The sequence below is a fragment of the Pteronotus mesoamericanus genome, unplaced genomic scaffold (genome assembly GCF_021234165.1).
Source record: "Pteronotus mesoamericanus isolate MK-2021 breed Mesoamerican mustached bat unplaced genomic scaffold, CSHL_Meso_final scaffold_408, whole genome shotgun sequence".
Taxonomy (NCBI): Eukaryota; Metazoa; Chordata; class Mammalia; order Chiroptera; family Mormoopidae; genus Pteronotus; species Pteronotus mesoamericanus.
The window spans coordinates 1475990-1490982 of NW_026555315.1; the positions used below are offsets into that span (position 1 = coordinate 1475990).

Sequence of the window (14993 nt, forward strand, 5' to 3'; positions counted from 1 at the left end):
CCCTAGTGAAGAGGAAAACCTGAGTGAAAACGAGATGCCATTTTTGGGTCATTAGATTGGCAGCAACATAAAAGACAGATACTAGCCAGGGTCGTGTGTTCTTACACTATACACTGGTGTAGCTTTTTCTATGAAAGTTAAAATGAACACCTCTTTGACTTAGTAAGCCAGCTCCTTATAGTAAGAATGTGACTTATAATTACTTAAAAAGTTTCAATAGAGATTGAAGCCCCTAGAGGCAGTCCTTGGATGCCTGGGCAACAGTAACCACGGACACTGAACTCCAAGAGGGTAGACAGAAGCTGTGCTCAGCCTGGAGGCTCGCAGGCCCTACCTCCAGTTGGGGTTGAAATCCTGCTTGGTTTGGGGGTTCTTCAGCTTCAAAACCATCATTTCATGGAGCTCCAGGAGGAAGGTGTCCAGGCCGCCCTGGTTCAGGAATGTGCTCAGGAGCTTAGCACATTCCGGGCTGAGCTCAACTCCGTACCTGGCACTGATCTCCTCAAACGGCTCCTGCAGCGAAGGCAGAGCAGGTGAAGCGAGGGCCCAGGATGTAAGCACAGCCCGCAGCCAGGTGGACAGCAGGAGGTGGGACTTACTTTTCTCAGGCGCAGCTGCTGCTCAGACTTGTGAGCAGAGAGGAGCTGCCAGAGGGCGATGACGTGCCTCAGCTGACACCTGTGCAGGGCCTGTGGGAGGAAGCGGCCCCTGAAGAGTCGGGCAGCTCTGCACACAGGCTGTGCAGCTCTGCCCTGAGCTCATCCCATTCCCCTCAGCACGAAGGCTACCCTGCTCCAGGACTCAGTCTCCGCCCCTCTGAAAGGCCTCTCCTGCAGGCAGCATCTCGGAGCCCAAGCACCAGTCAGCGTGCAGGTGGCTGTGGCACGCTGCATCTAGGCTTCCATTCTGCGCGCACCTCCGACTTTACCTCCGGGGTCTGTACTGTCTCCAGGCAGTCCGGCCAGGGCAGGGGCTGCCTAGACTGACACGCCACTCAGAATGGCACGGCAACTCCTGGGAAGCGAGGTGAGAGGCCTACCTTTAGGACCTGCTCCGTCTGATCGCTCATTCGCAGCTTGTCCTGGATGTATACGTTCAAGTCCATGTTCGGGTCCTCTCCAGCTGTGCTCAAAAACCCCAAAGTGACCTCTATGACAGAGAGAGCTTCACAGGCATCACTATGGGACTGCAGCTGCCCACTGATGGTGCTGAGGGCCGAGTTGGGGAGGGGGACCTAGGAAGTCAGAAGCAGGACAAGTCCGTGGGTGGCTGTGCCTCAGAACTGTTGTCGCTGCTGAGGCCACAAGCCAGGACGAGCTCTCTGACACACCGTGCTTCCTAAGAGTCAGCAGTATTCCAGCTGTTTTGCAGACATAGAGGGGAACACACTGAATCCTCAGAGTGATCAGTGAGGACGTGCCCATGGGCAACACACACACGTGTGTATACACAGAGACACACACACTCAATACAGGTAACCCACACCACACACACACACAAATCAGGAGAGCAGAAGCACCGACGTCCTCTGGCCTGCACCGACTCACGTGGCTGTGATGCCAGCACCAAGCAGCCAACACTGGGACACTGCGCTCTGCCACACTCAGCAAGAAGTGGGGCTTGCTGTCCTGCTCGCCCTCTGGAAGGAGCAGTGGGCTTGGGGAACAGAAGGTCTTGGGCGCTTGCGGCAAACATCTGGCGTGAGAGCAGCCAGTGCTAGCGGAGCCGGCGTGCCAGAGGACAGGGCTGTGCGCACTCACTTGGGGCACATTGCTCCTGATGCTGGCGAAGAGGAGCTCATAGTTCCGGTCGTGTCTGCGCACCAGCGTGGGGAGCCCCCGGAGGGTCAGCCTGGGTTTGCCCTGGAGGAAGCGGCTGGTGAGCTGGCGCTGGATCTTCTCCAGGTCGAATTCTTGCAGGCTCTCGCCACCTTGCTCCACTTGGTACTGGCAGTTGGAGAGGATGAGTGGAGTCAGGTGACGCTCCACCTCGTAATTGATGACGTGCAGGTCAGTGACCTCAGAGGCATCGACCGAGTAGCTGAGGAGGTAAAGAGAGCATCAGGGCCCGGCCAGGGGTGCGGCTGGTGATGCACGACAGGAGCCAGGCCCCACGTGCCATGACCTTGGAGCACAAAAACACCGAGCGATCATAAACTCAGGCCTACCAGACAAAACTATTATGTATCGCTCTGAAATTTTTGATCAATAGAACACGTTACCCTAGGGATGACAGGAGTCTGAGCAGAGGAGACGACGGGCAGCTCGGCAGGCGCCCACGAGTGGGGCTGGAGCGGCGCTGGCCGGGGCTGCTGGCAAGTGGCTGGCAGGTCCTGGACCTGTGGCCTTGAAACGACTCCCTGGGTTGGAGGACACCACCCCATGGGCTGTGCACTCACTTGTTTTCTTCCTCAGAGAACTTTTCCACCGTGTAGACCATTTCATTGTGCAGGGTAATCAGGTAGCTGACTAGGGCGGTGGAACAGAGGCCCAGGCCCTGGCGGCGCGGCAGAACGACCTCGAGCTTGGCGTCCAGACTGAGGTCCGTGCTGCAGTAGTCCTTAGGTAGCTTGATTTCACCTTTAAATGACAGGGTCCCTCTCAGGCCGAGGTCACCACTCCGTGCTGTTCATTGCCCAGTGGAAGGCCAGGGAGCCCACAGCGGGAGAAGCAGCGCAGACTTCTCAACCCATCAGAGCTGGGCCCAGGGATACGTGGAGGTCCTGCCTCCCACCCTGTCATATGCTGCCCGGTTCCAAACGGCCCCACTTCTTTTTGCTTCCACATGGATCGATCCAAGAACTGAGGGTGTATTTTTCTGGCTGTGTGATTTCACTGTCCCAGACCCCTCCACCCAAAGATGCAGATTCAGAGTTAAATGCATGTGGCATGGTGCTAGGTGACAACAGGGACTGACAGCAGGGCTGTGAGGATGGGTCCCCTGCAGTGTGTCACGTTAAAGGGGAACACGCCACTCACCATTGGTCTCCAGGGACCGCCTCAGCCTGTTCCATGTGGACAGAAACAGCACGAATCTGTTGTGGAGCAGCTGCTTCAGCCCACCTGTCAGACACAGGCCCCACGGGTCTAGGTCAGAGCAGCAGAGCCACACACCCTCCAGCCAGAGCCAGTACTGCCTCAGCCCACGCCCACCAGCACCACCCGGACACCATGACAGCGCCACTGTTGAGTGTGAGGAGCCAGAAAAAGGCCGCAGCAAAGCCTGTGCGGTATGCTGGGGTCTCGGGGCACCCACGGCTTTGTGTTCAAAGCACCCCCACCCCTGAGCTGGAGTGATCCCTGAGCCACCAAGCAGAGGCCATCCTGATCTCCGGTGACCACAGAGTCCCACCTGAACTGTGACTGTAAATAAAGTCGTAGATGGATGGGTACTCAGCTTCTGAAGCATTCTGGAACCATTTCACAAGATCCCTCTGCAGAGCCAAGATCTCGGGCAAGAACCTCACCAGCCTCAGCTCTCCTTCCTGGGGAGGGAAGGCCACACAGTGATGTGTCTAGTCCGCCAGATTGTGTCACTGGGGAGAGGGACCACAGGGCAGGCTCTGGGTGTATATGTGTACTTTCACCCGGTCTGTGCGGCATTTTATCTGTGATCTTGGAAATGGGGAAAATGCTGTCCCGGTCTTTTAGCCGGTATCTCCCGATGGCTTGCCACAGGTTAGCGTACACTGCACCCTGGGGAGGGTGGGGTGAACAGACGCAGGCCCTGCTCTCATAGGCCAATGCATCCCACGCGTGTGCCTGAAGCATGAAAGGAACCTGCCTCTGGGGATCAGGGGACAGGTGGGATGTAGAGAGGTAGCCGAGAACAGAGACCCAGCATCCAGGCTGTGGTGCTTGTGTTTCCATGGGTGTCGTTCTGAGGTCCCAACCCTGAGCGGCTCCCACAGGGACAGAGCACAGTCCCAACGTGGAGCCTCCTGCTGTGACCTCATGTACATTACTGAGCAGCAGGAACCACCCAATCACCTCTCCGCTTGCTGAACTGCAAACACTAGTCCCTGGATGGAAATGGCCGGGGAGTCTGCCGCAGAAAGGCAAAATTGAAGGGGACTAGAGTCAGGAACTATGTGTTTCTGGTTCTGACCAAGAGGACCCTCCGGCCCCTCATCGTTTGTTCAGGAACAGCGGGGACTGGGTTTGATTCCCAATAGGGATTCTGGACTAAAGGTTTTCTTTCAACAAACACGCATGGATGACCAGATGCCCCAGGTGCTGGGGGACGAAGGGGAACATGTGTGGCTGGGAGACTCATCTTGCTCTTGCTGAGTAATGGGGGAGACACTCCCCGTGTCCTCCCAACTTGGGCCATGTTCACCTGTGACTCGGGGTCCACACTATCAGACCTTTGTAGGGGGGTCTCTGTCCTGTCGCTGTGTCATTGCAGTAGTGTGTTGGACCTCCCGCCCTTAGCATGTCAGTCCTGCCCTTAATGTGTCAGACGTCCTGCTCATAGGAAAGACCGGACCAGCTCAGAGCCAGGGCCTCCGGTCCCTGGGAAACCAGGCTGGTGGTCCCAGCGAAGCACCTTACCTTCTGCAGGAACTTCCAAAGGACAGGCACGGTTTCTTTCCCATTTTTCTGCTCCACGATGTGCTGGAGATACTCCACGGTGACCCTCGTCCTACAGCTCCACATCTTGGAGCTGTGAACCACGCTGTTCTGGGGCAGGTGGGGCAGGAAGGCCACTGGGTCGTGGAATACAAGTTTGGCCACCGGGTTGGAGCTGATACGCTCATCATGGCTGATGAGAGCGTTCACTGTCAGGAGAGCTTTATCCAGATGCTGGGTGAGGAGAAGGACACAGAGCACTGGGTGTGAGGCGCACATGGGGCCACTTGCTGACCTGCCCGGGCAGGTCTGGGCATCCGACCTCCTCGTTTCAGCGTGTGGGTTCACCTTTAGCATCATTCATGTGCTCCTGGTTTGCACGTTTATGTCTCCCCAGAAAGAATGAGACTCGCACCTATGTTTAACTCCCACCCTTTTCCTCCCAGATGGGCTTCGTTACTCTCGGGAGCGTCTGCACCTGACAGGGCAACCATTAACCTGTGGTGGTCAGCCCTGTTCTGGGGGCTCTATGTGTGGGAGCTTATTTCTCTACCTCCTGCTCTCACATCCTGTCGTCAAACGAAACGGAGAGAACACAAGGACCACACTTCTGACTCCCAGGAACCCCGCAGTCTCCTGGGCAGGTGGGCCGAGCGCCCAGGGACAACGGGGAAAGCCCCGCCCACCCTCCCCAGGTGCGCGTGCGGGTGGTGCCATCCCTCCGCATTCACCTTGAGTTCAGGTGAAATGAGAGTTTCCACACACTTTTCCCAGGAGTTTCTCTGTTCCTTGGTTGACAAGGTGGCATCAAAATGGAAAGGCTCTACAAAGAAAAACATATGGGTTCCCCAGGGAACAAAACCCACAGCAGTCTACATAGAGGAGACACAAAATAATTGTTAAACGGAAATAATGTTCTTCTCCGGGAGGGGGGTGGGCAGGTTTCTTCTTTTAAGTAACCTGAGCATGTAGAACTGGCCCCTGCTGCCACACGCCTCCCACTCTTTGTGAAGACGCCGTGGGCTCTGGCGCTGGAAACTGCAGAGCCTCCGCACACACTCGACCTCTGTGCCACAGACCGGACTGCGGCAGGTCTTCACGCAGCAGGGAGTGCAGGGAGGCGCGGTGGGCCTGCCCCTCCACCAGCAGGGACACTGCTTCCTATGGCACCGCCCTCCCGGCCGCACTCCTCGCCACCCTGTCTCCCTCGGACCCACGTCCTCTGCAGCTGCGCTCTCGGCCCGCGCAGCCCTCACCCTGGCCCTCACCCTGCGCAGGGCGGTGGCGCTGCTCCGTAAGGAGGCTGTGCAGGACGAGGTGGACCACGCTGGCCGTGTCGTCAGCACTCCTGCCCAGTGTCTTCATTAGCTGCTCCATGTCCCTGTGGATGTGCTCCTCTAGAAACTTTCTCGGGTCCTCCACGGGAGGGTGGATAATGGCACTCATGGCCTGTGGGGCCAGGGGTGACACATCAGAACGGTCTGGTCTGCGGAGGGGGCAGGGCCGCGTTCGGAGGGACCTGAGGGGTGGGGGGCTACAGCGGGTCCTCAGGCGTTGCCGGAGGGAACCAGGAGGTCTCAGCGCCAGGCCTGCCCGCCGCCTGGTGTGACTCGGGGAGGTGCACTATCCTTCCACAGAGCCGCGACCCAGATGCCTGCCGTACTAAGCTCTCCGCTCCCAGGAGAGGCCGGAGCCAGTCACTTTAGGGGGATTGGATTGGGACTGGTGAGCTCATCCCCACCCCGTTAGACACCCAGTGGGAAGAGTGAGGGTGTGCAGGCTTTATGTTTCCTTGTGGATCAGTAAACAAAGACGCGTTCAAAACCCGCTGAGGGGGCAAGGCCTTTGGGGGTGAAAGGACTCCCTGTGACCGCTGCAGCAGCTTCAGGCTGCGCACACGGCACCTGCGGGCTGCGAGCCGCTCCCAGAAGCAGAGCCAGGTGAGTGAGGAGCCGAGCAAGAAGAAAGACCACCGGGGATAGGTCCCGGTCGGAAACCACCGCCTCATCCTTGCGGGGTGGGATTCCCAGCACGTGGCCAGTCTGAGTTCTGTCTGCGGTGTGTCTGGGAAGAGCAAGAGAGGACAAGGTGAAGGCTGAAGGTCGTGTCTCAGCTTCCGGGCACATGCCCGATCCTCGGGGCCTGGAGACCAGGTTCACATTTTGGGAGAAAATAACGTGGGAAGCACTTTTTTTCTGCTAAGCCCACACTACTTTCCTGAAAGTCTTTTCTTTCTAGAACCACTTCCCTGGCTGACCGAAAGCCCACAACCTTCTTTCTCATGAAAAGTGGCTGCACGAGGTGGCATCTGGTGCCGTCCCTGGGCCATGTGGGAAGACGAACATCAGGACCTACTTCCATTGACGTCACTGTGGGTACAGGAGGAGGCTAAGGACAGCCAGAGCCTGGGACAATTGGCATGGGCATGAGGACATGCGCACCTTGGTCTCATTGTCCCAAATCAAAGATTCGGATTCAGGTCTGGCCAAGGGTTTCCTACCACGCTCTGATGGCAGGCGCAGTGGGACAGAGAGGGCCCGTTGCCAACATCCTGGTGATTCTAGGACATTCAGTGTGTGGAGATAACAGACTATTGTAACATGTGACGGCACCAGAAGAGCCAGGAAGGACGGCGGCCGTGGAGAGGCGGCGCCGCCTGCCTTCGGGCAGCACGTACAGCCGGCCCCGTGTGGTGAGCGGGGGTGGGGCACAGCAGACCAGCTTTTAGCTGGACCCGCAGTGGTCAGTAAGACTGGCCACACCACCATCACATTCTCAAGAGGCAACTGAGGGCAGTGGCATCTGCTCAGAGGCAAATGCCGGGTTTTTTGTTTTGCAGACTTCAATGCCCCTGTGCACTGGGAAACCTGCCTAGCAGGGGGCTCGCCCCAGGCAGACCACGTGGAAGACATTGGCATGAACAAGTGTTCACGTTAACAAGGGTTCACATGCCGTCTGCTTTGCATTTAGGAGTCCAGGTGGCCAAGGACAGATCCAGTACCTCCTGGGGTATGGCTACAGGGACTGGGACCTCAGTGCCCAGCATGTCCCCGGTCCAAACACACTGCAGTCAGGACACCACAGTAAGCACCAGCGTATCAGCTGGAACAGACAAAGCCCATGCCCGGGGTTGAGCCAGCGAGGAGACTCCGCCTACATACTGGAGAGTAGTGAATCCCGCCTGAGGTCTGTGGTTCGTCCCTCCGACGGGCAGGCGGCAGTCGATGCAGAAGCTCTGCTCCATGGGCCTGCCACACTAGGACACAGGCAGATGGCCGTCAGCCCCGGTGCACACTGCCAGTGCGCCGACAGGCTGACGCGCCGGGAGGGCTCCCTCGCACTCGCGTATTTGGGGGTACAGGACATGTGTTCCATGCTAATTATGTGGAACATGGTCAAATTTGGGCTCTTTTTCCAAGTGAGAGAGACAATTTACGTTTTCTCCCCAAAGAGAATCCATGTACGTGGCAGCCCTCCTTCCCGGGTGTCATCTGTCCCCAGTCCCCCGGGGGCCACAACCCCAGCATTGCTTCCTGACACCAGGAGTTCCGCATCCCCTCAGCGCCACCACGGGCTTTTGATTTCAAACCACATGGCCATGTGGTCCCCACTTCCAAAGGCCCATTCTGCACTACTGGGGTGCGTGCGGGCAGCTGTGACTCCCTCAGAAGCAGGCCACACCCCCTCAGGTACGCAGCCTAGAGACCTCCAGACATGGGCGAGGTCTGGGGACAGCCTGTGCCGAGGACATTTCATGGATGAAGAGGCCAGTGAACTTGGAATGATGTGGACGTGGCAGTTTCTCCCTTCGCCTCTCCCATTTACCTCATTACACGGCGTTCTTCAGTTCAGTAGCCGGCTGCCGAACCGGCAGGCACAGGCGGCGCCACAAAGGGCCCTGCACAGCGGCTTCGGGGTTCAGGGTGGAGGGACACACAGGTCCTTCCCCCACGGGCTTACGGGCTGTGAGTCTTTGTCCCTTTCTCGGGTCCCCTCTCTAGCTCATCTGTCCTCTCAGGGCCAGTGACCCAGCTCCTGACCCAGCCAGCACTCTGCTGTCACAGAAAGACACGTGACCCTGATCCCATGCTCCGGGGGCCAGCAAGGGCATCTGGCAGTGTTTCCTAACCAGCAGCAGTGTTGGCTCCCTGGGGACCTGTGGCATCTTTGGATGTCGCACTGGGGGGGCCAGGGTACTCTTAGCACGTGGTGAGCTGAGGCCAGGGATGCTGCTCAGCATCCTACGAGGCACAGGATGGCCCCCAATAAAGAAATTTATACAAAGTGCTGAGGCTGAGAGCCCGTTGGGCAGCCCAGGTTTTATTTAGATGTTCAGACCAGCCCTCAAAAGACTCTGTGCTCTCCTAGAAGGTCAAGACCCTCGTTCGCCTCCTCCTCCTCCTCCTCCATGACCCCGCAGACCTGAAGGGACACACATTTTGGGTCCCCAAGCCCTGCCCCAAGTAGCCAGACTCACCTCTCCCACGGCGCACGGGTGACCGTTGGGGCATGCTGTTGGGATAAGAAGAGGGCACGCGCTGGCTCACAACCCTCAGCTCAAAGGGACAGCCACTCCCCCCACCCGCTGCACCGGCCCCAACACACGGGACAGAGGTCTGTGTCCCGAGCTCATGTGGAAATGTGTCCCTGAGTGGAATCCTATGAAGCAGAGAAAGCAGATTCCAGGCCCATGCCACGGTTACCTTGGGAGGCAGAGTGGAGTGTTTTGTGCACTTCTGTTCTCTTTCACTACGTTGTTTGCCATGAGCATGTTTTATAACAACTTTTGAAACTAGTTTACAAAGGTTATTTACTCAGGCACCAGAAGAATTTACATCAAGTCAGAGTTGCACTGTTCTATCTCCCAGTTTCATTTTTCTAAAAGCCCTGTTTGGGTCAGGCACCGGGCTGCGCCGTGACCGAGCCTCTGATGTGTTTCCTGCCCCCCTCCCCAGAGGGCAGCCGCCCAGGAACGCCAAGGCGGGGCCATCTGCGTGCCAGCGCCTACGGCAGCACGAGGCCGGCCCCCACCACGGGGCCCCGCGCTCAGCCAGCGGCCCAGGCGGCATCAGGAAGCTCATCAAAGCTCAGAGGACTGTGACCGTCTCAGACAGCAACACTTACTGTACCACTGGACGGCTTCCAGGCTCTTCCAGCTTCTGGCTTGAGCCAGCAAGTCCTCAGGCATGGTTGGAAGAAACGCCCTCTGAAAAACCAAGAGAGCAGAGCTCGCTTTAGACATGGAGGTAGGAGGTCTCGAGCAAGGACGAGACCTTCTGATTTCCCTTCTCCTTGACCTCAAAAGCTGTCTGTGGAGAAGACATGACAGCTCTCTGTGTGACAAGTGGCGGCAAGATTCTCACCATCACTGTGGGCTCACGGACCAGGGGAGACAGAGGAGAGAGGGACCCCAGGGAGCACACGGCTTCCACCGTTTCCCCACCAAGGCTGGGTGTCGGTGCGACAGCCCGCCACCTGGCCCCCGCGCAGTCTCACCGCCATGGTGGCTGGGGCGAAGGCCAAGTTCCTTAGGGGTTCCAAGACTCGGTGTTGTCCGCAGAAGAGGATGACAGCAGCGTGAACAGCCATTTCTATCACCGCGCCCTCAAGGCTGCCACCGCCGGGACCCGCCCTCAGCAGTGGCAGCGCGCGGGTCACAAGGGATATTGCGAAATCTCTCATGTCCTGGGAGAGGGTCGGGCTTTCTTCAATCAATTTGCTCACAGCCTCACGTTGCTGACAGGAAAACATGTGTCCACGTTAAACCGAGTAAAGAAGATCCCGGGAACGCAGAGGAGTGCTCTGACGTCAGTCACACATCTCGATACAAAATACCCATCCACCATTGCGGTAAATGGGGCTGCGGAGGTGCCCTCTGTGGGGATCCCCGGAGGAGAAGAGGTTCACGCACAGACTCAGTGGCATAGGCCCAAGCTCCCCTCAGATACTCTGTTTCAGTTGAAAGCATCTTACGTTCTTGATGTTGGTTTTAACTGTAATTCTAAAAGCTTTGGCTAAAACAGGAAGTAGCCCCTCCTTGTGAGAAGGGTGAATCCCCTGCCCTGGACGGAAAATCAGGAGCATAATTTGAGTGCATGACTCTTCCTTCTATTCAGAAAGTACCCCCTGAACGCAGAGGCGCTGTGCTCACCTCGGGTGTGGGGTGCAGGCTGGCGCTGCGGGACCTGTACAGGGTGGTGACCTCTCGGAACAGCGCCAGCAGCAGGTAGGCCGCCTGGTGCGTCTCGGAGCTCCTGCAGGCCTGAGAGGGGAACACCGAGGGACGCTGTGCCACATGGGTGGCTCTGTCCAGGCAGAGCCCTGTGATTCTGCCCCCACATCAGGGTGGGGCGGGACACCTTCTCAAAACCCAGGACACCTGGACCCTCCACCTTGAGGACCGTCTTCCGGCAATGGCTCCGAGACGGCAGGTTCGAAAGACGTTCCATTAAACTCGGGCACCTGCGTCCAGTCTCATGACAGAGTAACACAAACCACTGTCTTCTTTTTCTGACGACACCCCTGCCCTGGAAACTTGTCCAGAGCACAGGTATGACCTCCTCAGGTCCCCGCACCATGGATGCCAGGGTGACCCAGGCTCAGAAGGAAGTGAGACCAGAACACGGGAAAGATTATTCTAACCTTTCTTAAAACGAGCGCACACAGGACTGCGGGAGCGCATCGGCGCGGAGGCCGGCGCCGCTGTGCGTCCCGTCCGCAGGGACTCAGAGGGAGGAGCAGACACAGAGGGACCACGGAGGACTCACCGACACCGAGCACCTCGGCAGGTCAGCAAGCCCGAGCACCTCTGTCCACAACAACTGAGGACAGCTGTTGCTGTCCCCGCAGCCAGGTGTCCCTGGAGACCGCGGGCCCACAACTGCCCACACAGCTGTCCCCTCCTGGACACCTTCCACTGCATCAGTGGACATAACTTTAGAAAGAGGCACTTTCTGCGGGGCCGTCCTACCTGCAGAGCCGTCTTGACAGCCTGTGGCCTGCACTCCAGCATGACTTTGCCCACAGCGTCACGGACAGCCTTGTACTCCTGCCCATGCACCAGGAAACGGTCCATGTGGCCCAGGTGATCCCTCTGCAACCCCAGGAACACAGGGTCACCCACGGTGGGGACGGTGGGGGACGTCTAGCAAAACACTGTCTGCAGGGGTCAGGAAACAGGTCATCGTTGGAGGCCCAACGACACAGACCTGGGGTTCTGAGGCGGCCAAGGCCGGACAGTGCCGGGCTGCGTGGGACCCCCCTGCAGGCTCCCTGCAGCCAGCGGGGCGGCCGGAGCCCCGGGAGGAGGCGGCGGCGCTAGCCTGGCAGGGCTGCCTCTCTCCACACAAAGAGGCGCCAGAGGCCGGGGGGCTCCGCCACGTTGATCTCAGCTCCAACGGGAGTTAAAAAAAAAAAAAAAAAAAAGGCCACATTTTAGTGCCGTTTTTATAACTCAGGACAGCAAGAACCGGCTCATTTCTCAGCATGCGGCAGGGATGACCAGGAGGCCGAGGCCAAGCGACCGCGGTTCTTCCATCCTCAGTCTGGCCCTGCTTGTCGCTGACGGCCGAGGACAGACGGCCTCATCCTGCAGCCGAGAGCTGCTTCTACGTGGCTGAAAGCAAAGCCACAGGACCATTGTCTTGCCTTCCCTGTGTACAACGCTGTCGGGAGTGACGCCTACAAAAGCTCTGTGGGGAGGGGACAGAGCAGAGGCCTGCTCGCCCAGGTACGACACTTCCCTAGGCAGGCTGTCAAAGGGCGTCACCAGCTGGGTGGGGCTACCTGAGGCCCAGGGACAAGGGCCCAGAGCAGCCGCAGGCCCTCCCCTGAGCAGGTGGGAGGAGGCCCGGGAGGGGCACCCAGTGCCCAGAGGGTGGCAGCGCCCGGGGCTGCCAGGACTGGCCCTCACCTGCTGTGCGATGACTTCCTTGGGAAACACCCACTGGGCCGGGTGGCCGGGCCGGGACAGATGCTGCACAGACTCCATCCCCAGCAGGCTCGTCAGCTTCCTCACCAGGTACACCCGGTACCAGTCGTTCCCGGCCTGCGCGCAGAAGAGCTCCACCTGCCACAGGTACTGCTTCGCCTCCTCGGCCACAGCTGCAGGGTTCAAGGGAAAGGGGTCAGCGAGGGGCTCGGAGGACTGTCATCGATTGTCACGGACGCGAGGCTAGTAAAACAGGTACGCAGAATAAAACACCGACGGAGGAGAGGCCAGTGTGCCATCCCTCCCAAGTTTCGATCGTGGGGCCCCCGAGCCGAGGCGCAGACAGGAGCGCGGGAAGGACTTGCCCGAGCCTGCCCGAAGCTCAGCAAGGATGTCGGCGGCCTTGTCGAGGCAGAGGCGGAGCCTGGCCACCTCCTGCAGGCCCTCCACCGAGGCCTCGGGGGTGGGCTCCCGGGGCCCCTGCAGGCGCTCCCAGAAGAACTGCACGTCCTCCCGCAGGCATCTCAGGTCGTCACTCCCGGAGACGGTGCTGCGCTTCTCGCGGATCGAGTCCTGGGGAGCCAGACGGAGAAGGAGGCGGTTCTTTTTAATACGCAGCCCCGACCCCCCAAACTTTCCAGTGCGACCGTGGAGAATAAACAAAGGACCAAGAATGTTGTAGGTTAGTGTCAATTTTTTGAACCATGGAAAACTATTATTCCATTTTAGGGCCAAGAAAGAGGGACAAAGACAACCTCAGAGGGAAAAGCTGTGTATAACCTGAATTTTTTTCATATGCATTTAAAGATCTGAAGTAACAAAAACGTGAAGAGAATGAAAATGAAAGGCAGCCACGGCCCCGGCACCTGGGGCTGAGCGTTGCTGACTTCGGCGGCACGTGCTTCCAGGTTGTTCCCACGCCCCCCCCCACCCCCGCCCCGCCCCGCCCCTCCCAGCACAGCAGTGCCCGTGCAGACGGTTACTGAGGGGAGAAGCAACGGTTCTGAAACCTTTTTTATCCTGCATGGAACACAGCGCCTGCTAATTTGACCGACTAAAGTGATGGTCTGTGAGTGTTCAGAGGCCCTTTCCCATGGCAGGGGCACGGGGCGGGGGGGCGGGGCGCCGGCCGAGGGGACGCAGGGCGGGGACGCGCGCACCTCCAGGCAGCTGCTGAAGAGCAGGTACAGCTCCGTCTTGTCTTCACCCAGAAACGCTTTCTTTTCTAACTGGGTCAAGTAGTCCTGGATATAACCTTTCACTTCGTGGAAGCTACCAAAAGAGAAATGGTAAATGCGGTTATCTCGGGTCCAGAAATGTATCCCGCCCAAAAAGTAGCTACCAACTTAATCTCTCTCAATCTCCCTATGTAAATATATACACACAGACATAAATACAGCTTGCAACATGACTTTAAAGACAATATTTTAACACAATAATGGAGGAATATACAATGCATTGTTTTAAACCAGCCGTTGTCAAACATCTTGGTTTCAGGACTCCTTCGCAGTCTTAAAAATTACTGAGAAGCCCAAAGAGCTTTTATGGGGGGTTATATCTATCGACATATTTTTTTAAAGATTTTTACTTATTTCTTTCTAGAGAGGGGGGAAGGGAGGGAGGGAGAGAGGGAGAAAAACATCAATGTGTGGTTGCCTCTCCTGCACCCCCTACCGGGGACCTGGCCCACAACCCAGGCCTGTGCCCTGTCCTGGAATCGAACTGGCGACCTTTCAGTTCCCAGGCTTGCACTCAATCCATTGAGCCACACCAGCCAGGGTTATATCTATTGATATTGAAAACATTAGAAATAATCAACCACTTAACAAGTGATAATAAGAATGAATCCATCACATGTTAAAATAAATGACATTTAAAAATAAACTATTTTTAAAAAACAAAAATGAATTTGTAAGAAGAGTGGCTTTGTTTTTCCTGCCTTGCACAGTGGCTAAATCAGACGGACCCTCCAATACGTCCAGCGGCCAGTTGGCTGTGCTGACACGGAGGGAGCGGAAGCAAACCTGCTCTTACACGCGTGTGTTTGGCGCAAGGTGAATTGTTTAATACAATGGTCTTTCAGAAAACTGTGGACGACATTCTTCTCTGGACGGTGGGTCGTTTTGAAAGGCCGGTTGCCACGTGCAATCTGAATCCGCACCTGCGCGCTGTTCAGTCCGTTACGTGAGGCCGCACGGTCTGCCTTGCACAACCAGAAGTGGCGTTTTTTCTGACAAACGCCTGATTTTCTGACAGGAAGCACTGGCCATCCGGAAAATACTGGTGCACTGAGCTACGCAGATCTTGCCAACGCTGACACGTTTCTATTCTAAAATACGTATTTTAACACCGGACATTCTTCGTATCGCCACCCAGTGAAGCCATCACAAAGTCTTCAGGTTACTAGAAAGCTGATGGGCTCACAGCCGAGGATACGCGTTTGCAAAATTTTAACTTTTGCTTGAGAGCTTACATTTTCTCAAGAGCAACAA

The 14993-nt window shown here is 57.3% G+C and overlaps 1 protein-coding gene across 1 annotated transcript in view; it reads right to left on the reverse strand.

The window, feature by feature from the left end:
* The window catches only part of RNF213 (ring finger protein 213), an 87292-nt gene that overhangs the window by 2951 nt on the left and 69348 nt on the right, over nt 1-14993 (reverse strand). Inside the window, exons 47-66 of the mRNA XM_054593078.1 lie at nt 13662-13773; nt 12867-13074; nt 12484-12674; nt 11542-11664; nt 10723-10833; nt 10068-10307; nt 9696-9777; nt 9049-9083; nt 7733-7827; nt 6476-6635; nt 5840-6020; nt 5303-5394; nt 4554-4805; nt 3352-3484; nt 2979-3062; nt 2399-2579; nt 1761-2040; nt 1040-1234; nt 600-689; nt 335-513 (exon numbers count right to left, since the gene is read on the reverse strand). Of these exons, the coding sequence (XP_054449053.1) occupies nt 335-513; nt 600-689; nt 1040-1234; nt 1761-2040; nt 2399-2579; nt 2979-3062; nt 3352-3484; nt 4554-4805; nt 5303-5394; nt 5840-6020; nt 6476-6635; nt 7733-7827; nt 9049-9083; nt 9696-9777; nt 10068-10307; nt 10723-10833; nt 11542-11664; nt 12484-12674; nt 12867-13074; nt 13662-13773 (3024 nt within the window). The remainder of the gene's footprint in view (nt 1-334; nt 514-599; nt 690-1039; nt 1235-1760; nt 2041-2398; nt 2580-2978; nt 3063-3351; nt 3485-4553; nt 4806-5302; nt 5395-5839; nt 6021-6475; nt 6636-7732; nt 7828-9048; nt 9084-9695; nt 9778-10067; nt 10308-10722; nt 10834-11541; nt 11665-12483; nt 12675-12866; nt 13075-13661; nt 13774-14993) is intronic.